The 23,462-nt window shown below is 65.4% G+C and overlaps 7 protein-coding genes across 7 annotated transcripts; 4 read left to right on the forward strand and 3 right to left on the reverse strand.

Moving 5' to 3' along the window:
- Nucleotides 1-508: 508 nt before the first annotated feature.
- On the forward strand, nucleotides 509-1,027 carry EMIHUDRAFT_207356 (hypothetical protein; the record flags this gene model as incomplete). Its single annotated transcript, XM_005774581.1, has 4 exons — nucleotides 509-576; nucleotides 645-715; nucleotides 786-863; nucleotides 930-1,027. 4 exons carry the CDS (start codon nucleotides 509-511, stop codon nucleotides 1,025-1,027), a joined length of 315 nt encoding a protein of 104 aa, XP_005774638.1.
- Nucleotides 1,028-2,191: 1,164 nt separating this feature from the next.
- EMIHUDRAFT_101368 (hypothetical protein) lies at nucleotides 2,192-6,782 on the reverse strand (the record flags this gene model as incomplete). Its single annotated transcript, XM_005774582.1, has 4 exons — nucleotides 2,192-2,821; nucleotides 2,936-4,081; nucleotides 4,183-6,465; nucleotides 6,738-6,782. The coding sequence occupies 4 exons, from the start codon at nucleotides 6,780-6,782 to the stop codon at nucleotides 2,192-2,194; spliced, it is 4,104 nt and encodes a 1,367-aa protein (XP_005774639.1).
- Nucleotides 6,783-8,839: 2,057 nt separating this feature from the next.
- Nucleotides 8,840-10,029, reverse strand: EMIHUDRAFT_207359 (hypothetical protein; the record flags this gene model as incomplete). Its single annotated transcript, XM_005774583.1, has 3 exons — nucleotides 8,840-8,874; nucleotides 8,953-9,205; nucleotides 9,478-10,029. The coding sequence occupies 3 exons, from the start codon at nucleotides 10,027-10,029 to the stop codon at nucleotides 8,840-8,842; spliced, it is 840 nt and encodes a 279-aa protein (XP_005774640.1).
- Nucleotides 10,030-11,024: 995 nt separating this feature from the next.
- Nucleotides 11,025-12,941, forward strand: EMIHUDRAFT_207360 (hypothetical protein; the record flags this gene model as incomplete). The annotated part of the gene is made up of 1 exon (XM_005774584.1): nucleotides 11,025-12,941. The coding sequence occupies one exon, from the start codon at nucleotides 11,025-11,027 to the stop codon at nucleotides 12,939-12,941; it is 1,917 nt and encodes a 638-aa protein (XP_005774641.1).
- Nucleotides 12,942-14,684: 1,743 nt separating this feature from the next.
- EMIHUDRAFT_207361 (hypothetical protein) lies at nucleotides 14,685-15,020 on the forward strand (the record flags this gene model as incomplete). Its single annotated transcript, XM_005774585.1, has 1 exon — nucleotides 14,685-15,020. The coding sequence occupies one exon, from the start codon at nucleotides 14,685-14,687 to the stop codon at nucleotides 15,018-15,020; it is 336 nt and encodes a 111-aa protein (XP_005774642.1).
- A 182-nt stretch (nucleotides 15,021-15,202) lies between these two features.
- On the reverse strand, nucleotides 15,203-19,750 carry EMIHUDRAFT_450719 (hypothetical protein; the record flags this gene model as incomplete). Its single annotated transcript, XM_005774586.1, has 12 exons — nucleotides 15,203-15,525; nucleotides 15,758-15,948; nucleotides 16,018-16,112; nucleotides 16,335-16,484; nucleotides 16,530-16,676; nucleotides 17,051-17,207; nucleotides 17,327-17,392; nucleotides 17,466-17,642; nucleotides 18,055-18,399; nucleotides 18,526-18,864; nucleotides 18,941-19,093; nucleotides 19,319-19,750. 12 exons carry the CDS (start codon nucleotides 19,748-19,750, stop codon nucleotides 15,372-15,374), a joined length of 2,406 nt encoding a protein of 801 aa, XP_005774643.1. The 3' UTR covers nucleotides 15,203-15,371.
- A 1,555-nt stretch (nucleotides 19,751-21,305) lies between these two features.
- EMIHUDRAFT_450720 (hypothetical protein) lies at nucleotides 21,306-21,794 on the forward strand (the record flags this gene model as incomplete). Its single annotated transcript, XM_005774587.1, has 2 exons — nucleotides 21,306-21,315; nucleotides 21,465-21,794. A coding segment is annotated over exon 2 (321 nt), but the record flags the coding sequence as incomplete, so codon positions are not given.
- Between the last annotated feature and the right edge of the window lie 1,668 nt (nucleotides 21,795-23,462).

A 23,462-nucleotide genomic window follows, 5' to 3' on the forward strand; every position in this document is an offset into this window, starting at 1 on the left:
TAGTTTTCTTTTTCTCGCTTTTGGCAAAGAAGTTCTCCTTCCAGGTGTATATATTTTTTGCTTGGCCGGACATCATGATGAAATTCTGCAAAAACCTGACGGGCCCCTGCCCTGCCCCTACCTACCTACCTACCTACCTACCTTACTTATGGGAAACTAAAAAAGAAATCACGGGGTGGGTGAAGGTGGGGTACTATACCAACTAAAGTGATGGCTGGTGGTACTATCCTGCAACCACAGTCCTTCCTGTGACATGGCAACTCTCAAGCCCTACAAAGATCAACGACTTGGGGAGGGTTGACATCGTGATTTGGGCGGAAAAATTCTTTTTCTGCTGTGAAAATTCCGGCGTGAGAGAGGGAAAAACCCGACGGGAGGGCCCAGACCCTACCCTACCTACCCCATCATGATGTCCGGCCAAGCAAAAATAATATACACCTGCTCCTTCCGACTTTCCTTCGGGAACTTGCTGGATCGTGCTCGATTTCTCCTCCGAACGGCTCGCCCAATGGCGCAGGACAAGAAGCTGAAGGATGCGATCCATAATAAGCTCGTCGAGACGGGCGAGTACGACCGGTGCGGCAGAGCCCTCGGCGCTGCCACCTGGCGCCCAGCCCCGCTCTGAGCGCGCGTCGGCGCCCCAGGCTCAAGGAGCTGCTGCGGCAACGGCTGGTCGAGTCGCAGTGGCGCGACAGCCTCAAGCAATACACGATGGGTGTGGCCGACCCCACCCCATCCCACCACCCGCCGGCTCGGTGCCCGAGCGGCCGGCCCTCGTCCAACAGACCTGATCAAGAAGAAGGGCGGCGATACACCATTTACCGTCGAGCAGCTTACGCATGAGATCACGCCGCAAGGAAGAGGTGCGCAGATAGAAGGCTGCAGTTGGAGGGTCACAGGATGACCGCGACTCCCCCGTTCCGCCGCAGAAACCGTGCCGGACGACGTCAAGTCGGAGCTCCTCGCCGAGATCCGCCGGTTCGTCGAGGGCCTCGACTCATCCGTGCAGGCGGGAGTGGAGTCTTAGCCTGATCTTCCTCCTAACTTTTGTGTGATGTAACTCCGTCTGGGACAAACTTGACACGCGCGGGCGAGGGAGCGAGAGGATACACGAGAGCCGTGAGGTGTGTGGCCGTGTGTCTCTGCTCACACACACCTGCTGCCTGCTGCGTGCTGGCTGGGTGTCGGCCACTGGCTGCGGGGTCGTTCTATCAATCGTCCCGTCTTCTCTCTGCTCCTCGCCGCGTCGTGGTGCCTCGCCGTCCCAGATGCGCAGGGAGTGTGCAGCCTGCTCCGCAACTCATCTATGCCAGACTCCACGATAATGGATAATTGTTAATTGATGCGGAGCCTCCCCGAAAAAAGCCGTCCCGCTGCAGCAGAGCGCACACACAGCGCAGACGAGCGCGAGACATAAAAAAAATTGTTCCAGCCTTAGCAAGCAAAAGGGAGCACACACGACTTAGCAAGTCCGCACTAGCGACTGCCACTCGCCTAACCATGCCTCGTCACAAGTGCTCTCCCAATCGCGTACAGGCACACACACACTCCGCCTGTTCTCACATCTCACCCAAACACTCTATCACACCCTTGCCTCCCTGCCAGAGCGAGCTAGATTCTCCCCGCCTCCCTCCCGCCTCTGCCGCGCGCCTTCTATGGACGTCAAGTGCAGCACCTACAGTTCCGGACGGGCATTAAGAACCTCTAACGTTAAGAACCTGAGGCTCATATTTCGGCCGGATCCCTAAGAACTCCCTAAGAACCTGAGGCTGGGCCAACGCCTGCAGCCGGCGCCCCTGCCCCCGCGGCCGCAGCCGCAGGGGCAGCTCACGGCAGCGAATGACTCTCTTGTCACGCCATGCGCGAACTTACTGTTCCAAACTTCCAAACTGTTTTAAGACCCATTTATTGATTTTTAATCGAAGCCGAAACGGTTTAAAAAACCATCCACCCGGTTATAGGTCGGTCGGGGTCCCGGGGGTCGATTTTTGGAAGTGAATAGCACGGCATAGAAACTGCAAAACAAGGTGCGTTAGCTCGAAAGAAACACATAGGCACCCACATGGGTTGCCATCCCTCAACACAAGTGGCCCACGGTTCACATTCACACACCCGGCCGCACCGCTCACGCACGCAAATGGCTCTCGCACCACCTCAACACACGCGCACGGGGGCGGAGGACGCGCGCTAGTCACTCCTCCTCGCCCTCCTCGCCCTCCTCCGCCTCCTCCGCCTCCAGCTCAGACGCCGCATCGAGCTCCGCCTCGTACGCGTCGATCAAGTCGTCGTGTATCTCTGACTCTGGCTCCCACGTCGACACGTCCGGCGGGTACCCCTTCCAGAGGATCAAGTAGTACGTCATCTCGACCCGCTTCTTGCCCTGTGAGGCGAGAAGAGAGGTGGTCGGGCACGTGAGCGATGGAGTGGCAATAAGCAAGGGCAGGTGCGAGTGTGAGGGCGCAAGCACCTTGCCGACCGTCTCCACCTTGCTGTCGAGAATGCGCTCGATGTCAAACTTCTCACTCGCCTCCCACTGCCAGCCGTTGAGCTCACGCAGATCGACCCTCTTCCTCTTCTTCTTCTTCCCGCCGCCGCCGCCGCCGCCGCCGCCGCCGCCCTCTTCGCCCGCCACGCGCCGCTGCCGCACCTTCCGCACCACGCCGTCGCCGTCGCACCCCGAGTCGCCGTCCTCGAGGTCGTTCGCCTCGACGCCATGCGCGGCGAAGAGGAGGTTCTGCAGCTGCGTGCAATAGTCCGCGCGGTTCGCCTGCGTGACAGTGAAGCCCGTCTTCCCCGCCAGCTTGAAGGCCTTGAGCTGGTCCTACAACAAACGAGAGCCGTGAGTAGTGGGGCACTAGTATACCGCTCAACAGCGTCCGAGAAGCGCCTGCAAGCCGGCGATCGCCAGCTTCTTCAGCTCTGAGTAGCGCCGCACGAGCGGCAGCTGCGCGATGCGCGCGTTCTCGGCCGCCTTGGCCGCCTTGCGCGCCTTCTTGCTGCCCAGCTTCTCGTCGCGCTCGGCGCGCTTTGCGCGGCCCGCCGCGACCAGCTGCGCCTTGAGCGTAACGCGTCTCGCCCGCCCCGCCGCCTTTCGGCACGCCGCAAGCATGGTCTCGGCGACCTTGAGCCCGCCGCGCTCATCGATCTCGCCCGTCAGCCAGCCGGCTTGGTTGTTAAAGCGCCCGAGCGAGTCGCCGGCGCGCGACTCATTGCGCTGCCGCTTGTGCCGGTCGTCGCTGACGCGGCCGACGGCGTGCAGCCGCTCAACCGGCGTGCTCGTCGCCTGCAGCGCGTCGTACTTTGCGCGCAGCGCCGGGGTGATGTTCGCCGAGCACAGCTTGCCGGTCTTGGTGATCGAGCCGTTCGTGGCGACGAGGCCCGCCGGCATCCACTCCGCAGCGTGGTTGCAGACCGCCCGGGACATCGCGCCGAATGCCGCCGTCAGCAAGCGCGTCACCATCGGGTCGTCGGCCGCTGCGGCGCGAATGCGCACCATATCGAGGCGATGGCGCTCGGCGCGGCGCGCCTGCGTTGGAGTTGGCGCGGTAGCGGCGGTGGCGGCCGCCGAAACGTCGCCGAGCTGCAGCTTGAGCGAGCCGTCGACGATGCCCGCGGGCGACGCGGCGGCCGCCTCAAAAAACGCGTGCGCCGCCGGCCACACGCGCGGGAGCACGTCGAGGACGTGCTTGTCCGCGGCTGGCTTGACCGCGCGGATCAGCGGCCAAAACACCGCGTCGCAGATCAGCGCCATGGCGCGCACCCCCGCCATGCAGGGCGGCGAGCGCGCGCCGGTGAGGATAGACTTGCGCAGCTTGCCGCCGCCGGCAGCCTTGAGCATCTCATCCTCGTCGAGGTAGGTCAGCATGGAGATGTCGTGCTCAGTGAGCAGCCGCTCCGTCGGCGCCGCGTCGAGGTAGAAGACGTACGCGCGCGAGCCGCAGATCGCGAGCACGTCCTCCACGTGCCCCACGAGATGCTCGAGCTGCTCCTCGAGGTCTGCCAGCCGCGCCTCCATCCACTCCTGCAGCTTGCGGCCGATGGCGTAGCCCTTGGTCGAGCAGAGCGCGACGTACTTGCTCACCTACGCGTGCGGCGCGGGGGGGTGCGGGATTGGCGCGCGAGTGGGAGTGATCTGCGGTGCGGGGTCGGGGCTGACGGTGCCTGGTAGATGAGCGCGCAGACAGGCGAGCTGAACCAGCCGACGCAGGTCCGCATCGCCTTGATCTTGTCGGCGTGCGCCGCGGCCTGCTCGTCGGTGAAGTTCATCAGCTCGCGCAGGATGGCGTCCATCGCCTTGCGCCCCTCCTCGAGGATGTTGACGAGCGCGTGCTCCGCACAGGTCGGGTCGTCGTCGCCCTCGCCCAGCCCGAGGACCAGCCGCGCAGCGAGCCGCGCCGTAGACGCCCGGTCGTTGCACGCGCACGTGGGGAGGAAGCGGCGCAGCAGCTCCGCCGCGCGCGCATCCGCGAGGCCGGCCTCCTCCATGAGCTTGATGACCTCCTCGATCGACTCGTGGTACGCCGACGCCTGCGCCTCGGCGGTCTTGCTCGAGGCCGTCGACAAATCGAGGGCGCGCAGCTCGAGTTTGCCGTTGACGCGCCGCGAGAGGACGGTGCCGATGCGCTCCATCTGCTGCGCCTCGGCGCCGTCGGCGATGTAGCAGCACGAGGACTCATCCGAGTTCATGAACTCCAGCAGCCACTGGCCGACCTGGAGCTTGTTGAGCTCGTAGGAGACGCCCGCCAGCTCCTTGCAGTGCGTCGCCTGCGGCGTCTCTGGCAGCCGCTTGACGACGGAGGTGCGCTTGCCGTCCACGATCGGGCCGGGGACCTTGATCTCGCGGTACGGCAGCTTGACCCCCAAGAGCCGCGCGAAGATCGGGAACAGCTTCGGGATCTTCTGCCGCGCGATGCCGAGGTGCATCACCGAGATGCACGCAAGCTCCGTCTCGGCGTTGAAGTGGTTGCCCAGCTTGAAGCGCGCCTTGGTGGGCTCGGCGATGGCCTTGAACTTTGCGGCCTCGGCCTGCGCCGCCTCAAGCTCGGCCTGCAGCTTGGCGCACTGCGCCTCCACCGCCTCCAGCTTCTCTGCCGTCGCGTCTCCGCGCCACAAGCTCGCGCGGGCCGCCCGCTCCTCCGAGAGCAGCCGCTGCGACACCGCCAGGTTGCGCTCGACGAGGTTCACGTCGGAGAGCTTGCGCTGCGTCACCTTGCGCCGCGCACTGAGCTCGGTGATGCGCCGCGTGCTCGCCTGCAGCTGCTCGAGCAGCCCCGAGACGCGCATCGAGCGCAGCGCGTCGAGCTGGTCCTCTAGCTGCGCGAAGAGGCCGTGCAGCTGCGCCGCCTCCTCACACGCGTCGTCCCGCTGCGCCTCGGCGACCTTGGCGCGCCGCTCGGCCTCTGAGGCGATGGAGCCAAAGTGCGCCGCGGCCTCCTTCTCCTGGCTGCGGCACCGCAGCTCCGCCGCAGTCTCGGCCTCGCGCGCCGCCGCCTTGAGCCGCCGCACCTCCGTGCAGAGCCGCCCAGTCTCCTGCCGCTCCGCCTGCAGCGCTGCGTCGAGCTTCGCGTACGCCGCGGCGGAGCGCCGCCGCTCGTCGGCGAGCGCGGCGTCGACGGCGGCCTGCTGGCGGCGCGCCGCCAGCTCGAGCTCGACACGCCGCTCGTCGGCGAGCGCCTCGCTCAGCTGCCGCCGCCGCCGCTCATAGTTGAGGAGCAGCGACACCTGCCGGAGCTGCGACGTGCCGCGCCCACGCGGCGGAGGCGCGCCGCGCACCTCGGCGGCGATCAAGCCGAGGACGTCGCGGCAGCCCTCCAAGAGGTGGACGGCGCTGTCGGCGCCGAGGCGCGGGTGCAAACCCTCGGCAAACGCGCGCAGCTGCGCCGTCACGTCGAGCTCGGCATCGAGCGAGGACGCGCCGCCGCCGCCGCCGCCGCCGCCGCCGCCCGTGTCGGCCGCGTCCGAAAGGGTCTGGAGAGGAACGTGCGCCTGCCGCACGAGTTGGTCGAGTTCGCGGTCGGCCTCCGCCGGGTCCTTCCGGCGAGAAACGGCCGTCGAGCGCCGCTTAAGCGCGCGCTCCACGTCCGCCTTGTACGCGGTCATCCGGCGCTTGTACTTCACGAAGTTCGCCTTGGTCTCCGGCGTGGCCAGCGCCGGGAGCGCCCGCGTCGGCGCGAGCGACTCGTGCCCGGCCATCGCCTCGACCCACCTGGTAAAGATGAGACCCGCATCGCCGGCGCCGCCCCCGCCGCTGGCATATTTGCCGGCCAGGCCGACGAGGGCGTAGGCGTCGATGAGGAGCAGGCCGCCCACGGGCCTCGCCAGGGCCGCGGCGGGCCCTGGCGACCCCTCGAGGGACGCCAGGGTGGACAGGGCCTCTGCCCTAGCAGGTTCTGAAAAGAGAGCGGTCGCCTCGCCGATGCCGCGGAGCTTCTCCTTGGAGGTGTGGAGGTCCTCAGGGGTCGCGACCTGCGCATGGCTCGTCGGGAATGGTCACCAGCGTCGTGTGCGACCTCTCTCCGGAGGCGTGCGACCGAAGGGAGAGCGGTGAGGCGAGGCTGAAGTCACAGCTGAAGCAACTGGATTTCAGTTGCTGACAGTTGTGGGCGATCCCGCGCGAACTGACGGCAGGTAAGCCGGCAGGTGGGGGGCGGGGGTGTGCCGGGTGGATCCCCAAGCGGGCGAGCCGGGCCCATGCATAGTTCGCGCGCGGGGGGCGCGCGAGCATGGGAAAGACGCACCTCCATCGTGCTTGCTACCGGCGCTTTTTTGGCCGTTGGCACCATCGTTGATGACTTGATTGCGCGGGAGTCGAATCCCAAATTCTCTCCGCTCGAGAGGGAATTTAATTGTTTTGGGGGATTCCGACCGACCTACCGGTTAAGAACCTGAGGCTCGGCCCCCGACGGACCGCCGACTTAGCTAAGAACCTGAGGCTGGGCGAAGAACCTGTGCGTTCTTAATGCCCGTCCGGAACTGTAGGGGGAGAGAGGGGGTTTGCCCTGGTAGGGAGGTGGCGAGGCCGCGCACTGCAAACCCAGTGTGAGGAGTGGGGGAGCTGGGACAGGGCGTGTGCGCCTCTGATCTGTCATGGTCTAGTGGCCGATAGGATCCTCCCTTAGGCAGCGATGGCGGGTCGGGAGAGGCCCGAGTTCAGCCCGCCACTTACTGTCAGCCTCTCTGACTGCCCAGGGTCTCACCACGATGCCGCCCGAGTAGAGGGGGTAAGGTGTGTAGAGTGCGGCTGTGTATGGAACCTCTCTCTCTGTGGATCCCACCTGAGCCCACTCGCGGTGCGAAGGCTCCTAATGCGGCAACTGAGCCCGCAAGGGTGGGTCACTAAGGGAGAGGTTACGTTGGATGATATGTTGTGTTGTAGGCAATAAAATGGTACCATATCAGGCAGTGAAGCATTAGTCGTCAATTTTGCAAGCCGGCTTGCAAAGCCGTTCGAGCACCTGATTCGAGCGAGTGGAGGCAGGTTCGAGACCCGGTGGGGGGGGTTTGGGGGGGTCGCCCGTCGCCCATCGGACCATCAAGGGATCCGTCAAATCCGTCGAATCTGTCGACATCTGTCGACATACTCTGGGCCGGCGCGGGGCCCCCCGGAGGCACCGTGCGCCGCGCCGCAGTGCGGAAACGGGGCTCCGGCTCTATGAGTCTCTATGAGCACCGACTTCCCGAATGATTACGGTTGATTAGATGGCAGATTTGGAGAGATCTCGAGGAGTACATACAGATAGACCCTCCAACCACCAGAAAACTCCAACCTGATCGGTCGTACTGACCGCCGACAGATCACTCCAGACAGCAGACAGGCCGACGTCTGCACGCGGCCGGCCGGGCGAGAGGCTTGACACGATCCGACCCTGCGACCCTGACGCTGCTGCTCTAGCTATCAGCCATGCACTGCTGACTGCTGCCACAATGTGCGACCTGTGCTGGCCCACTTGGCGGCCTTCCCGGTCAGTGGTGAGGCGCAGTTCAGAGCTGTCGATGGCGCGATGCCGCACTGGTCCCACATTGGTGACACGAGACCACTAAGTTTGCCGGTCCAAGAGAGAGGCACCGGCGCTGTCCTGAGAAGGTGCGTGGTCCCTCTTGACTGCCCATGCGCGCGAGGCTGTGTAGGCATAGCCTCGAGAGTGCCAGCAGCCAATCCGAGGTGACGCGCATTGCGCCAGAAGCGTGCACGCAGCTGGAAGGACACCTTCCTACTGGCCGTACGATCAGGTCGTCACTGAATGCTTGATACTAAGGCCGCGAGCTATGCAGGTGATCAATTGTGCATCATGGCACGATCAGCTGCGCCGACAGGCTGTCGCAAGGCGTGATAGCATGGCCGCAAGTACGCCGAATTCCCATGAAAACAAGTAAAAATGGCGAAAAAAGAAAAAAACTCCAAAAAATCGGCGCCTGCGGCGGGCCATGGGACCCCATCTCCCCCCCGCATGGACACCCTCTGGGGCCCCCGCGCCGGCCCAGAGTCGACATATCTGTCGCCAGCTGGCGGCTCACGCCGGCCGCTGCGCCAGAATTTTTTTTGTGCTAGGCAGGGTTGGTTGTGCCGGGCCGCCCCCGCGAGAGAAACTCGTCAGTAAAACTCTCGGGCGGCCCGGCTGTCTGAGGCTGAGCACGCAGTGGCAAAAGCCCGCGGCTCGTCGCCAAGGAGTTACGAGTTTTTTTAGAGCGCGAGACATAACACACAAGACTTCAGACGGCGTCGAGGCGGCGTGGATTGGGTCACAGCGCCGCGAGCTGCTTCTCGAGCCTCGGCCGACGCGCGTCGTACAATGCTTCTCGTCAGGCGTCAAGCTGCACAGTTCAGCGGACGTCACAGCACTCAGCAGCGATTGTCGTTCGCGGCGGCGACGCCATCTTACTGGTGTCCTCGCGTGGCGTTGTATCTCGCAGACGCGGGCCTTCTAACTCGCGGCCCGTGCTGGGTAGCACCACTTTTTCGCGCAAGCAGTCCCACCGCCATGAACAGCTCGTCGCTTGGCTTGGACATGTTGCGCCGGTCGACCTCGTGCAGGATGGAGGCGTCGTCGAGCTGTGGGGGTTGCATGTCGCCCGACCCAAAGCCGAGCAACCAAGCGGACGTGAGCTCGCTGCCGCCAACCAGGTGTACGCTGCGGACCGCGAGGCCCGCCGCCTTTAGAACGTGGGACGCGCCGACGTGCGTGTAACGGAAGTAGTCCAACGGCGCCTACTCAAAACGCGCGTGCGAGTGTGTACGCGCTGTGAGCGAAAGTGTGACTCGATCGGCAGATTCAGGAGGCGTTGTGGTACTTGGTGAGGAAGGGCGCATACAAGATGAGCAGCCCGCCGGGTCGGAGCATCCTAGGGGGTGTTGATACGGCCGGTCTTGACGCTGCGGGAGATGTCATGAGATTCACGGTCTAGCAAAGGCCTTTGCAGGTTGTACGCTGCCAGCTGAGGGCAGGCGAGGTGCTCGAACACACTGGCGCATAATATAACCTCAAAGGTGGCAGTAGGGGGCAGCGCGGCCTGTGCCACGCATAGGTCGCCGCGCACGCGCCTCGCGGGCGCATCGAGCTCCAGCCGACGCTTCTCCCGGAAGGAGAACCCCCACCCCTCGCACCCGGGAAGGAGGCGGGTGTACTCCTCGTCATCGTCCCATCCGAGGCAGCGGGACCCGGTCCTTACATGTGCTGCCGCCACGGAGCGCAAGTAGGCGCTCAGGCCGATTCGTTGCAAAACCACCCGGTTGCGATGCTGCCTCCAGTCGGTCACGCCCCACCCCGAAGGCACGCGCTCCCTCCCCCACTCGGAGAGGGGTAACAGCCCGTGAGCAAAGAGGATGTGGTGCAGCCGAGCAAAGACGTCTTGAGCAAGAGCGCTCGATCCGACCGTGCGCTTCACCTCCGAAAGAGCGCTCGATCCCGCCTCCCTTTGCAACTCCCGAGTTGTGTTTAGCGCCTGCAGCTCCGCGTCTAGGTCACGCAGGGTGGCAGCCGTGAATCCAAAGCGATGCAGGCCTGGCAAAGCTGGCACGTGACGGTGAGACATACCTGGCCGGCGGCAGCCGTGAGCACGGCTCAGTAGTCGAATAGCGGCCCGGCAGCACCCAAAACCCAAGTTCGCAACTACTGAGTATGAATCCGATCCAGACAGTATTACTCTTCGTCCCCCCTACGAAGAGAGAGAAGAAAAGTAGGAAGAAGAGGTTCCTGGTGCACAACACCCGGGGAAACGGGGAAACCCTTCGGAGTCGCTCCTCATCGCAAACAAACCCCATCAGTCAGCAGTCTTTCCACCGTCGGGTAGGTACGTACTTTTAGCTTAATGGGAGAAAAGCAAAAGGGAGAGGGGTGTCTTCTCTCTCTCTCTCTCTCTCTCTCTCTCTCTCTCTCTCTCTCTCTCTCTCTCTCTCCCTCCCTCCCTCCCTCCCTCCCTCCCTCCCTCCCCCCCTCCCCCTCCCCCCCCCCCCTTCTCTGCTACTATGTTCGTAAGAGCCACGTACACTGAAAGAGTAACGCCGGGCCCGCGGCGAGGGCGGTCGAGCGAGTGCATGCGCGGAGCTAAAAGGGCTTCGCCGCCCTCGCTCGCTCGCAGAGATCATGCGGCACCGACCTGTGTTTGACCTGCCTGGAAAAAGAAAGAACGAAACCCGAGGGATGGGAGGACGACAGGGCGGCGCAACAGGATTGACCTTGGCGATATCGGTGTCGAAACACCGCAAGAGAGAGAGTCTCTCTCAACACCGCTCTGACAGACAGCTTTAGGAATTCCCTATTGTGATGTTAGAGGTGGGTTAAGAGGGAGATTCGCGCGAGCTGCGGGACCGCCGGGACGGCGGGCGGGTGATTGCGAGCCGCCACGTTTGGCGACTTTTTGGCGAGAACTCCTACAAGGTTTTCCCCTCACAGGAAGCAAGGAGATCAGAGCGTGACTGAGCTGGTCTCTGCAATTTGCGCGGCCGGCCCTGAATTCCTAGTTCCGCCTCGCCGACCGACTGCCTCAACGAGCGACCCTGGAGCCGGCCCAGGACTCGACAGTCACGAATGGAGGCCGCCAGGATTGATGTGAAGGAGCTGACGAGCCCAGATGAACACGCAAGGCCACAGGCCCACTACGGCCGCAGGGCGTTGATGGCTGTGGCTGCGGCGAGCACCCTTGCCGTCTCCGCCTTTGGCACGGTTCTGCTGCTCCGCTCGCCGGCTGCCACGGGCGTCGACTTGGTGCACGAGTCTGTGGCCCGCAAGGTTCCGTGCCCAGCCGTGGCGGCGCTCTTGGCGAATGGCGACCTCGAGCATCTGTACGAGTACAAGTCCGCCGCCGCATCGCCGACCGGCAGGCCACAGCTTTGGCTGAAGATCGCGCAGGTCAAGGAGGCCGTCTCAAAGCTCGGCTTCGAGGAAGATGTTTCCACTGGCATCGGCAACGGAATGAAGTTCTCCGTCTTGAGCGAGGTCGCTCGTGAAGGCCACGCCTTTCCCACGTGGACCGACGGCGACGGCGACGTCCACCTCGACCTCCTCAACCACGAGGCGATGGGGATGGGGCACAAGGTTGACACAGCCATCCGGGACAACGCCGAGAAGCAGCCGTCCGAGCTTGCCTTCGCCGCTCTGATGCGCTCGCCGATGGTGGAGACCGTCAACGGCGAGCAGCGGGTGACCGAGGCAGGCGTCGCGCGCTGGTACGAGATGATGAGGAAGAACGACCCCGCACGGTTCGCGGCGTGCGAGCAGGCCGCTGACGCGAGCATCGCCGCCGCACGAAAGAAGGTGGCTGGGTTTCACGGGTGCAGCGACCCGAGGCTGCACGCGTTCGTGCCGCTGCTGCAGGCCTTTGGCCGGGACAGCGAGGAGGACGGGAGCAAATACCTCACCGCGGCCGACATGCGTCGCCTCTACCTGCTCAACGAGTACCCCGAGGGCTGGGTGCCGACCCCGGTGCCAACGGCGCGGCTCCAGGCCGCGCAGGCGCGCGCGACAGCGCTGGGCGTGGCGAGGCGCCGCCTTCAGGACTACGAGTCTGACCCGTTGTCGTGGCTGTGGCAAGGCTTCATGGACATGCCCAGCCCGGCCGAGCCGGAGCAGCAGCCGGCCGTCCCGACCGTCTGCGGCGCGGCGGTCGCCAACGCCGACTGCCAGGGCCAGCTCTGGGGCCCGACCGGCGACATGGGCATGCACTGCTACGCCTACAAGGATGCGTGCGCGCTCGACATGGTCGCGGGCGTGTGGGACGCCGGGTCTAAGTTCGACATGGACAAGGACCCGAGCCGCTGCCACGCCGCCGACAAGGTCTTCTACCTGTGGAACGAGCCAGACCAGTGGCAGCGCCTCCTCCCCGGGGCTACGTACGACTACAAGTGGGCCGCCCGCCAGTGGGTCACTTACGCGCGCCGCTGGTCGCGCCAGATCACGGACATGCGCCGCGACGGCTTCCGCTTCACGTCGCCGTTTTTGACGCCTGAGGGCACTACCAAGGCGATCGCAGACTTCTACGAGGCGTGCGGCACCGGGTGCGAGGACAAGGCCTCGCCCGCGTTCATCGACACGATCGCCGTCAACTCCTTTTGCGGGCCGTGGTCGGCGCGGGACGGCCGCGAACAGCCCACCGAGCAGGACTGCCGCGCAAACGTGGGGGGAGTCCTGGCCGAGCTTCAAAAGGTGCCGCAAATTAACGGGGAGCGCGGCTCGCTCCCCGTCCGGATCACCAACTGGGGACGCGTCAACGGGCACGGCAGGCTCTCGCCGGACGATCAGCTCGCGGCGATGGACGCGACTGACGCGTGGTTTGGGGAGGGGTCGCCCGTCGAGGCGGTGTACTGGTTCGCGCAGACCTTTGGCGGCCACAGCCTCGACGCGACGGACTCGTACAGCGTGACCGAGATCGGAAACAAGCTCAGCCAGCGCACCTCGTCCGGGCGCACGCTCGGACAGGTGTGGGAGGAGAAGTGCAAGGCGCTCTGAGGAGGTGCGTACTCGCCTGGTACTCGCTCGTGGGGGGGGGGGAGGGGGGGGAGCACGAGAAGGATGGTGTGGCAATAGGGGCATTGTGACTGGCTTTTGTGATCTTTACAGGATTGGGAGTGATCTGGCAAGAGCACCCTCATGAGATACGTCCTCTACGAGATACGGAAGCGCTTAATAAATAAAACGGGCACGCCAAACGAGGGGTGGGAGAAGGACAGGGTCCCCACCTGCACGAGCAGGATCTTGTAAGGACGATCAGGGACACAGGGGAACGGGAGCGGGGAGCGCATCGCGACACGGAGGGGGGCTGGGCAGGGTTCACCCACACGACAGGGTCCCAGGGATTCCTCTCTCGTATAGGACAGGTTGCACCCGGTGGCACGGGGGCAGGCGCGGGCCTCCTACTGGTTGCGCTCTCCTAGTTCTCCTGCTCCTGACAAGGGACAGCGACAGGCTCGCAGCACGGTGGACTCCCTATTCCACTGGCGATCTCTCTCGACTAGCGACCTTCCTCCGGCTTCTCACCAGCAGTCTCACAGAGTGGTCGGCCGAGGAGTGGTCCGAGTGGGAGGGGCAGTGGACCGCCGAGGAATGGGCGGCGTGGGACGAGGAGTGGGAGGCATGGGAGTCGGACACCGAGAACGGCGAGCGTCACGACGCGGGCGAGGTCTCCATCTTTGCAACGGCTTCGAGGACCTTGAAAGTGGCCGGCAGCCTCGCCCTAGCTAGCAACGCGGCAGATCAGAACTTCACCACACTCTCCTACCCAGGGACTTGCAATTCCGGATTCATAATGATCGCACTCATAATGAGAGAGAGATTTTTTAGCAATACCGTTTTGTCATAATGATGGCACTCATCCCGCCTTCCTCGAGGCACCGAGGCGACTGAGGTCTCTCGAGGTCTCTTCCATGAGCTCGACAAAACACTCTGAGCTCGAGGTGAAAGGGTGCAGCTCTCACGCATGGATTGATGTTGTTACAAGTTTGTGCGCTCGCGTTTAAAGAAAGAAAGAAAGAAAACAGACAACCCAAGGGAGGGATGGGAGGACGGCACGCCGCCACCACACAGGGATTTTAAGGAGAGGTGTGTGGTGCGCTAGCCGTCGCCCACCCTAGGGAGTCTGCCTCTTCCTATCTCTCTTCGCAGTCTCTCGCCGATTCTCGCTGCAACCTTCATGCCACCTCGCGGTCGTCCCACTCTCGTCGTTCTCTCCCTTGTCACTTCCTCCTCTGTCGCGTCGTTCTCTTCTGCCTCGTCCTGCGACGCCGCCGCCTGCCGGTCGCTTGTTCTCGCGGCTTCTTTCGCCTTTCGGCGCAACTCCGTCCTCCTCGCGGCGTATCCTGGCCGCTCGCGTTTAAATAAATAAATAAATAGAGCAGTCATCTCCAGGGAGAGATGGGCGACGCACACGAACACAGAGGGACAGCGCGCACCCCGCCCCGCTCGCAGGGCGTGCATCACACAGGTGGACTGTGTGACTCCTCGGGTTTCTGGGACTCAGAGGTGTGCTAGTCGCTATTCTCCGACAATTCCGACATATCTGACGGGCAGTTCGGGCTCGAGCGGTCGCGGTCGCGGCCAGCGCGTGAGGCCTGGCTAGGGTTGCCGGGCGAGAGCTCGACCCACGCGCCGGAGCGCGCGTGGTGCTTGAGCAGCCGGGCGCGTTTAGAATTTGAATTTGAATTTGAATTCAAAAAAAAAAAGCAGAAAATTCTTTCGATCGGACGCTTCTTGGCAATGTTGCGGCTCACCCTTCTTATTCTCGCGCTAGCTGGCCTCGCCAGCAGCCTGCAGGTGTCGTCGGCCCTGCGGCAGCCGGCGCTGACTCGCCGCGGCGCGGTCGGCGCTCCGCGGTTGGCGCCGGATGTGTTCATGAAGAGTAAGGAGGACCGGGAGTTTGAGGAGTGGGCGCGCCAGAAGAAGATCGCGAGCGGGGTCGATCCGGATGAAGACTTCGGCACCGGGCGGCGGGTCGAGTCGAGCATCTACCTCGTCGGTGGCCTGGTCACCGTCCTCGTGCCCGTGATTGCCGGCACGTGGGCCTACAACGCCGGATACCTCACGCCACAGTGAGTGCATGACAAAGAGACTCCGCATGCGAGTACCACGATGCTCGATCCTCTGCACCAGCCGTTTGTTCCGCCACCGAGACTTGCAGTCTCTCTTGGGGTACGATGTGCCGGTCCGCGGCTTGCCCGTGGGTTCTACACGCGCACCACGATGCGGGTACCCGGGGTGAGCGTCGCATCCTTTTTCACTATTTGTACGTACACGCACACGAATAATTCGCACTTGCGCTCTCACGGCCGACGCTGACACAAAACGCTTGTCGAGAGAGGCGCGGCGCGATGCGAAGAATAACCGTATAAAATACGCCGCGGGACGCTGGAGCCTCTTCCCCGCTCTCGTCGTGATAACTGATAATCACAGCTCGCAGGGAGAGCTCTGCCAGTAGCACTCGCGCTTGTCGGGCAGGTCAACGACGGTGCGAGGGCCCCGCGCCTCGACGCCCGACGGCAGCGGCACCGGCCTCTTGAACTTGAAGGTACCCGCAGGCTTGTTCCAGCTCGTGCAGCACCTGCAGTGAGGCAAGGTGTGTGCGGTGCGGGAAGGTGAGGTCACGGTGGTGGAGCCACTCGCTGGCTGCTCGAGGTGGGCGCGGCAGCCGCTAGTTCGGGCACCGAAGCCCCCCCCCCCCCCCCCCCGGGGGGCGCGCGCGCGCTGGTGTGGGGCAAGTGGCGCTTCCACCCGCCGGCAAAGTCGGCAGAGCTCCCAGGCAATCTCGGGCGGTCTCGGGCGGTCTCGGGCACCACGTAGCGCTCCAGCCGCCGAGCAGGTCGCCCGAGATCGCCTCCTTGAAGAGCTTGCTCTCGGCCGCAGACTCGAACCCGCCGAAGACGCCCTCCGCCGATTCGAGGTGCATGACGCGCGCGTCCGACGCGCCGGCGGCGGAGACCGCCTGCAGCAGCTGCTCTGCCGAGAGCCCCTTCTCGAGCCACACCTGCCGCGGCGAGAGGGGTCCCCTCCTCAGCAGACAGGGGAAGGCGTCCGCTGCCCTCTGGAGCCGCACCTGCCGCGGACCCTGCGGCGGCGGGCGGCCATGCGGCGGCGCCTCCGCCAGCCAGCGCACGGCGGTGGTGTCGGCCGGCGTGAAGGGCAGGGCGCCTGGCGCAGGGGTGGGAGGGCGGTCTGGTGCACAGCCCTCGGTGAAGTGCGTGGTCAAGCACGAGCCGTCTCAAGGGCTAGTCGGAGGGCAGGGCCCCTCTCTCCCGTGTCCTAGGGCCGCGGCTGCCCCACATCTCCCCATATCTCCCCACATCTCCCGCGTCTAGGGCCGCGGCTGCCCCACATCTCCCCATATCTCCCCACATCTCCCGCGTCTAGGACCGCGGCTGCCGGCAGGCGGCTTGTGGATGCTGCTGTTGAGGAAGGTCCACGGCCGCAGCTGCAGGTAGCCCTTTTGCCAGATCCGCTCCACGCGCGCGACGTCGTACACGCTCTCGAGCGGGCAAACGTGCGGGACGGGCGTCGAAGCGCCTATCTCGCGCCCTCTCGGCTGATCTCGGGCGCATCTCGCGCAACCTCCGAAGACGGGCGTGCAAGCGCCCTCGAGCGTGCAGCCGGGCAGAAGCGCGGCGGGCGACTCCGCGCGCTCGCACAAGCACGCCATCCGTGGCATCACGAGCTGGCGGCCGAGCGCGCGCGCGATGCCGATGGCGTTGCGCAGGGCTGCGATGTGGCGGTCGACCAGCTCGAGGTGCGCCTGATTACTTCTCTTGAGTCTGACTACTCATGCAGTGTGGGCTAGCTCCTGGGCGGTGTGGCGACGCGCGAGGCGCGGGAGGGCGAGGTGTGAGGAGGGGGAGGTGTGAGGAGGGCGAGGCGCGGGAGGGCGAGGTGTGAGGAGGGGGAGGTGTGAGGAGGGGGAGGTGTGAGGAGGGCGAGGTGTGAGGAGGGGGAGGTGTGAGGAGGGGGAGGTGTGAGGAGGGGGAGGTGTGAGGAGGGGGAGGTGTGAGGAGGGGGAGGTGTGAGGAGGGCGAAGTGTGAGGAGGGGGAGGTGTGAGGAGGGCGAAGTGTGAGGAGGGGGAGGTGCGCCTTGAGACGAGGCGACCACTGCAGCGCCGCGACGACGGTCCAGCCGTTGCCCGCGCGAGCGGGCGCCGGCTCGTGCCGCTCTGGCGGCGTCGGGCCGGGCTGCGGCGGCGTAAAGGAGAGGTAGCGCTGGTCGAACGGCTCCGGCCGGACAGGCAGCATCCCCGCCTAATCTCGGGACGATCTCGCGACATCTCGCGACATCTCGGGCGGGCTCGGGCCGGGGCAGCACCCGGCGCCTCGCGCAGCCGCCAGTACTTTGCCGGGTTCTTTGGCCAGCCCTCGACGAAGGTGAGGTGCAGCACGAGGCAGCCGCGCGGCTCTGCCGACTGCTGCACGTGGAAGACATGCGCCTGGGAAGAGCAAGGCTGCGGCGCGTGAGGAGAGGGCGGCGTGAAGAGCCGCCGTACGGGGAGGAGGGCGCGCCGAGCAGACTTGCGAGACGGGGATGGCGTGGATGCGGCGCGACCCGTTGCCGTCGTAGACGACCCTCCCGTCCTCGCTCGCCGGCTTGAGGGGGTAGAAGCGGCGGAACTTTGGGGCGTGGCGGCCCGACGCGCCGACGGTGCCGACCAGCTGGTTGAAGGAGAGCTGGTCGTCGACCTGATGGGAATGAGTTCATCAACTAATTAATATTCATCAGACGGCTGGAGGAGAGCTGGTCGTCGACCTGGGTACGGTAAGGTCCGGTACACTTCTCCACACACACAAAGGGTGGTGGGGCAAGGGGAGGCAACCCTCGCGACTGCACGTCTACAAGACGGGAGCCCCACGGCATTCAAAGTGCAAAGGCCCGGTGCGCGTGGGTGAGTGAGTCAGTGAGTCAGTGAGTGAGTGAGTGTGTGTGTGTGTGTGTGTGTGTGTGTGTGTGTGTGTGTGCACCTGGTGGGAAGGAGTGTGGAATGAGAAGGAGAGTGGAGTGGAAAGCGAGGGCCGAGGCAGAAAGCCGTCGTCGCGCCTGCGCCTCGCCCTTGATCTCCGCCATCGTGTCTCGCCACTCTTCCATCATGTCGACCGCCGCCGGCCGCGCACGGAAGAACATGACGCCCGTGTTGAACCACGCCGACCAGGTGGAGCCCGACTGGTGGCCGCAGTTGCGCACGTTGCTCTTGCGCGGCGAACGGTCCGCGTCGTACGGCACGTTGAGGCAGTCAGTGCCTATGCGCCAGTGGAAGTGCCAGAGTCGCTGATGGACTCGTGGGTCCGTGTCGCACGGCACGCCGAAACAGCCGCTGCCGGAGAGCACGTCGGCGTCGGGCACGGAGCGGAGCAACGCGTAGGGCGGCGCAATCCACGCGACGTCGACGTCCGAGATCGAGACGTCGCGACCGGCGCGGAGCAGCCACAGAACCACCTCCGCCTACAGCGCGGCCGCCCTTCGACATCATCTCGGGTGTGCGTGGCGCGGAGCAGCCGCTGCGGACCGCGTGTGGCCTTGGTGACGCCGTACGCTCGGAAGGCGCCTACCTCAACTCTGAGCTCTTACGAGTGGACTCGCGATGGAAGGCGGTGGTGACGCCGCGGGGCTCGCGCCATTCTTCCAGCGGAAACCGTCCATCGACCCCTTGTGGTCCGAGTTCCAGGCGATGCCCCCAAAGGAGGCGGTGGTGACGGTGGGCAGCCGGTGCCTAAGCCATGTGACCAACTCGCTGGTCAGTTGTCGTTGATTCTGCAAGGCGGTGGCGACGGTGGGCAGCAGGCGCTTGAGAAACAGGTCGACGCCAGACTGGTCCATGCCCGCGATGACGGCGCGGTCGCCGTGGCCGAGCCTCTCCAGCATCGGCAGCAGCAGCAGCGCCCAGTTCACCGCCATCTCGCCGTACGCCTGTTCACAGCCAGAGCCGTGAAGAGACGCCGTGGCGAAGCACACGTCGCCAGGGAGGAGGAGGGCGCCTGTTCACAGCCAGAGCCGTGAAGAGACGCCGTGGCGCCCAGTCCGCCGCCGCCGCCTCGCCGCCCGCCTGGTTGGCGAGCGTCACGAAGGCAAGCTCGCCCTTTGGGACGCGACAGAGCACGTCGTCCGTCGTGAGCACCTTCGAGTGGTCGCGGTTGCACTGCTTGGCCGGCACAGCAACGGCGGCGGGGACGGCGGCGGCGGGGACGGCGGCGGCGGGGACGGCGGCGGCTACAGGTGTGGCGGCCGCGACAGGTGTGGCGGCGGCGGCGGGTGTGGCGGCCGAAGCAGGGCCCGGGTCGAGCATCGCTCGTGCCGCGCGAGAGACGCCCGAAGCGGCGGCGGGCTGCTCCGCCGCCGCTCCTCCGAGCTTGCGCCGCAGCACCTCATTCTCGCTGCGCAGCTTCTCGCTGTCGCGCTTGAGGGTCTGCTGCTCGGCTCGCAGCGCCTCAATCTGCCGCTTCGCCTCCTGCAGCGCGGCGCCGTCCCGAGAGCCCTCCCGCGAGGCCAGAGGCGAGCCGTGCGCTGGAGCAGCGCGGAAGCCGGCGGTAGCCAAGGCGATCGGGTCCTCGCCGGCCTTTGGCGAGGAGACGACCTCCGCCGCAGCGTCCACTGCGCTGTGGAGCACCTCAAACGCGCCGTAGGCTGCGTCTGAGATCTCCTCTGACGCGCTGGACACCGCGCCGACCGCAGCGTCGGTGTACGAGGTGGACGGCGCCGCCTTGTAGGTGCGGGCCTTGCCCGGCCGGCGCCCTCCGAGGAGGATGAGGAGCGCAGAGAGCGATACGAGGACCACGACGAGCGGCAGTTGACGCATATATGATGATCACGGCAGCGGCTGTCGGCGGCGAGCGCCGCTTGGGACAGGTTTCCTGTCTGCGTTTTTCTCAACCCACGTGCGTCTGCACCTCCGTTCACGTGCACGAGCTTCTTGAGCCACCCACCCACCCCACCCACCTCACGGCCCGGCTGAGGCTTGGAACCACCCACCCACCCCCACCCACCTCACGCACGGCCCACCCGCCCGGCTGATGAGGCGAAACCCACCCCCACCGACCGACAGGTTTCCTGCGACAGGTTGACCCTAGCCCCACGACAGGTTGAGGCACTTGAGAATCGTCGTGAGGGTGAGGTTGTTTCGTGTTATTAGCTTGGGTTGTGCTTGGGTGAGGTTGTTCCGCGTGAGGTTAGGTCGTCGGCGCGAAGGGTGAGGTCTCGACCGCCGCCGCTCACGCCAGCGGACGGCCACCATCGGTGTTTCTGGCTTCGCCACCGTTCGGGCGCGCTTGCGGGCTGAGAACACCGGTGCGCGGGCCTTGCCCCTTTTGCGCAGCAACAGCCAACACCTTATCCTTAAATTTCATGGCCCTCCAAATTCGGGTCGGAGCGCAGCGGAGTGGGCCCCGAGTTATTTGAAAAGGGCGACGGACGCTTGCGTCCTAGCCTCCAACAACGCCTCCCCGGCGCAGAGGGGCCCCCGCACGCAGGGATGCTCAACCGCTCAACGCCACGCTCCTTGCAGTTATCCTGCCAATTCTACAAATGTGAGTGTTAGAGTTGTTTGGTATTGCTAAAAATCTCTCTCTCTCTCCAATTCTTATTCCAGTGAGCCGGCCGGTGTGTGTGCCAGTCCGCGCCAGTCCGCGCCCTTGTCGTGCCAGTAATAAATAAATAAATAGAGCAGACATCTCCAGGAGAGATGGGCGACGCACGAATTGTCGTAAAAGAAAGAAAGAAAGAAAACACGCAACCCAAGGGAGGGATGGGAGGACGGCACGCCGCCACCACACAGGGATTTTAAGGAGAGGTGTGTGATGCGCTAGCCGTCGCCCACCCTAGGGAGTCTGCCTCTTCCTATCTCTCTTCGCAGTCTCTCGCCGCTTCTCGCTGCAACCTTCATGCCCCCTCGCGGAAAAAAGAAAGAAAGAAAGAAAACAGACAACCCAAGGGAGGGATGGGAGGACGGCACGCCGCCACCACACAGGGATTTTAAGGAGAGGTGTGTGATGCGCTAGCCGTCGCCCACCCTAGGGAGTCTGCCTCTTCCTATCTCTCTTCGCAGTCTCTCGCCGCTTCTGGCTGCAGCCTTCATGCCACCTCGCGGAAAAAAGAAAGAAAGAAAGAAAACAGACAACCCAAGGGAGGGATGGGAGGACGGCACGCCGCCACCACACAGGGATTTTAAGGAGAGGTGTGTGATGCGCTAGCCGTCGCCCACCCTAGGGAGTCTGCCTCTTCCTATCTCTCTTCGCAGTCTCTCGCCGCTTCTGGCTGCAGCCTTCATGCCACCTCGCGGTCGTCCCACTCTCGTCGTTCTCTCCCTTACCCCCTCGCGGATTGTGCCAGTGCGAGTTAGAATTCTTCAGGTGCGACTCGTGGTGGGTGAGCTCGCCTTGCCGGCGCCGCGCGCGGCTTCCCCCCGGCCGCCGTCCACCCCTCCACCCCTCAGCCACGCCCCCGGGCCACGCCCCCTCCTCCTCCGCCCCCCCCCCCACCCCCCCCGCCCAGCGCCGCCGGTGCGCCTGCTGCAGTTGCCACAATGACCGTCAAGCGTCGCTGCCACGGCCGCAACAAGAAGGGGCGCGGCCACGTCAACCGCGTGCGCTGCGTGTCCACGGGTAAGGCGATCCCCAAGGACAAGGCGATCAAGCGCTTCATCGTGCGCAACATCGTCGAGGCGTCCGCGCTGCGCGATATCCGCGAGTCGTCGTGCATCGAGGGCTACCAGCTGCCCAAGATCTACATCAAGCAGTTCTACTCGATCGAGGCTGCGATCCACCAGCGCATCGTGCGCGTCCGCTCGCGCGAGCTCCGCCGCTCGCGCGAGCCGCCCCAGCGCAACCGTCCCGCCTTCACTCCGCGTGAGGGCGCTGCGGCGGGCGGCGCGGGCGGCCCGCCCAAGCCCGCCGCGCCGGTCGGCGCTTAGGCGGGCGCGCGAGGGGGGGGGAGATCGCGCCGCCGCTCTGCGCGCGCGCGCCTACGAGGGGGCGAGGCGCGTGCGCCGTTGCGGCGGCAGGGACTGCTCCGCTGAGATGCTGCGCCTCCCGGGGAGGAGGGCCCCCCGGGCCAGCAGAGTGTTTGAGCCGGGTCCCGCAGCGGCCTCAGTCTCCCTATCTTTTATCGCAGAGCTCTGTGCAAAAAACAACCGGCGACGTACGCGTGCGCGCGGTGCGGCGGCGAGGCGCGGGGAGCGAGGTGCGCCAGTACGCGGTGTATGTTGTGGCTTGTCCTTGTGCTCTGTGTGTGGAGAGACGATCACACCGCCCCCCTCCGCCCGCGTCGGCGCGGAAAGCGCCCAGGCCCCTATGCCGCCTCCTCCCCTCGCGCGTAGTCGGATGCGATGCTTGCCGCGGCGAACCCAAACAGGCCGACGCACGCCAGCCCCGCCCACGCCGCGGCGCCCGCCGGCACGCTCGGCCTGGGGGGCGGGGGAGGAGGAGGATCACACGGGACGCCGGCGGGCGCAGGGGGGCGGGGGAGGCGTCTCGCTTCGCCGTGGTGTCGTGTAATACGCGTGCGTGCTCCCCGCTTGGAGCACACTCCACCAAGGCCGCATCTAAGGCTGGGAGGCCCGTCCAGCGGAGCGAGGAGAGGCATCGCCGGCGGCGCGAGGCGCGCGACTGCGGCGAAGGCTGCGCAGTGCCTGAGCAGGGGCGGAGGGGAAGGGAGGGGTGTGTACGCGGTGTCGTGCAGGCACTGTGTTGAGGGACACCGCGCTCCGGGATACAGCGGGAGGAGGCTGCAGCATGTAGCCGCACGCGCGTCTGAGCGACCGGCTGGAGTGCAAAGGGTGCTACCGCCCGCGTCTAGGGGCGCAGTGTACCAGGCCGCGAGCGTGGCGTGCAGCAGCAGCGTGTGCGCGGCGGGCGACGGCGCCTCGTCCACAGCGCCAGCGGGTGAGTCTGATTCTCATCGAGCTGTGGGGACGACTACTTGCGCTCGTTGATGCCTCGTCCACCGCCAGCTGGTAGCGCGTGACGAAGGTCGGCATCGAGTACATGAGGTGGTGGTAGATGCCGACGGGCAGGACCGAGTTGGAGAGGCCGAACATGAGCGAGACTGTCCAGTAGAACTCGGCGCAGAGCAGCCTGCCGAGGGGCGGCCGAGGGGCGGCCGAGGTGAGGCGGCCGAAGTGAGGTAGCCCAGGTGTGGCCGAGGGGCGGCCGAGGGGCAGCCGAGGTGAGGCGGCCGAAGTGAGGTAGCCCAGGTGTGGCCGAGGGGCGGCCGAGGGGCGGCCGAGGTCGCTGTCTGTGTCTGTGTCTATAGCCGAGATGCGGCGGGGCGGGGCGGGGGGGGGGGGGGTCACCCGTTGAGGAGGCCGTTGGCGAGGGCGTGGTTGAGGAGGCCTAGGTTGGCGGTGGCGCAAGCGATCACGATTGACCATTCGTGAGCCGGCGCCCAGCGGTACTGGCACGCCGGCGGTGAGGGCGATGAGGGACGCCGAGCCGAGCACGGGGCAGCCGCCTAGCCGCGGTAGATCCGAGGTAGATCCGAGATCGCTCCGAGATCGAGCCGAGCACGGGGCAGCC

The sequence above is a fragment of the Emiliania huxleyi genome (assembly GCF_000372725.1).
Source record: "Emiliania huxleyi CCMP1516 unplaced genomic scaffold EMIHUscaffold_31, whole genome shotgun sequence".
NCBI classification, from domain to species: domain Eukaryota; phylum Haptophyta; order Isochrysidales; family Noelaerhabdaceae; genus Emiliania; species Emiliania huxleyi.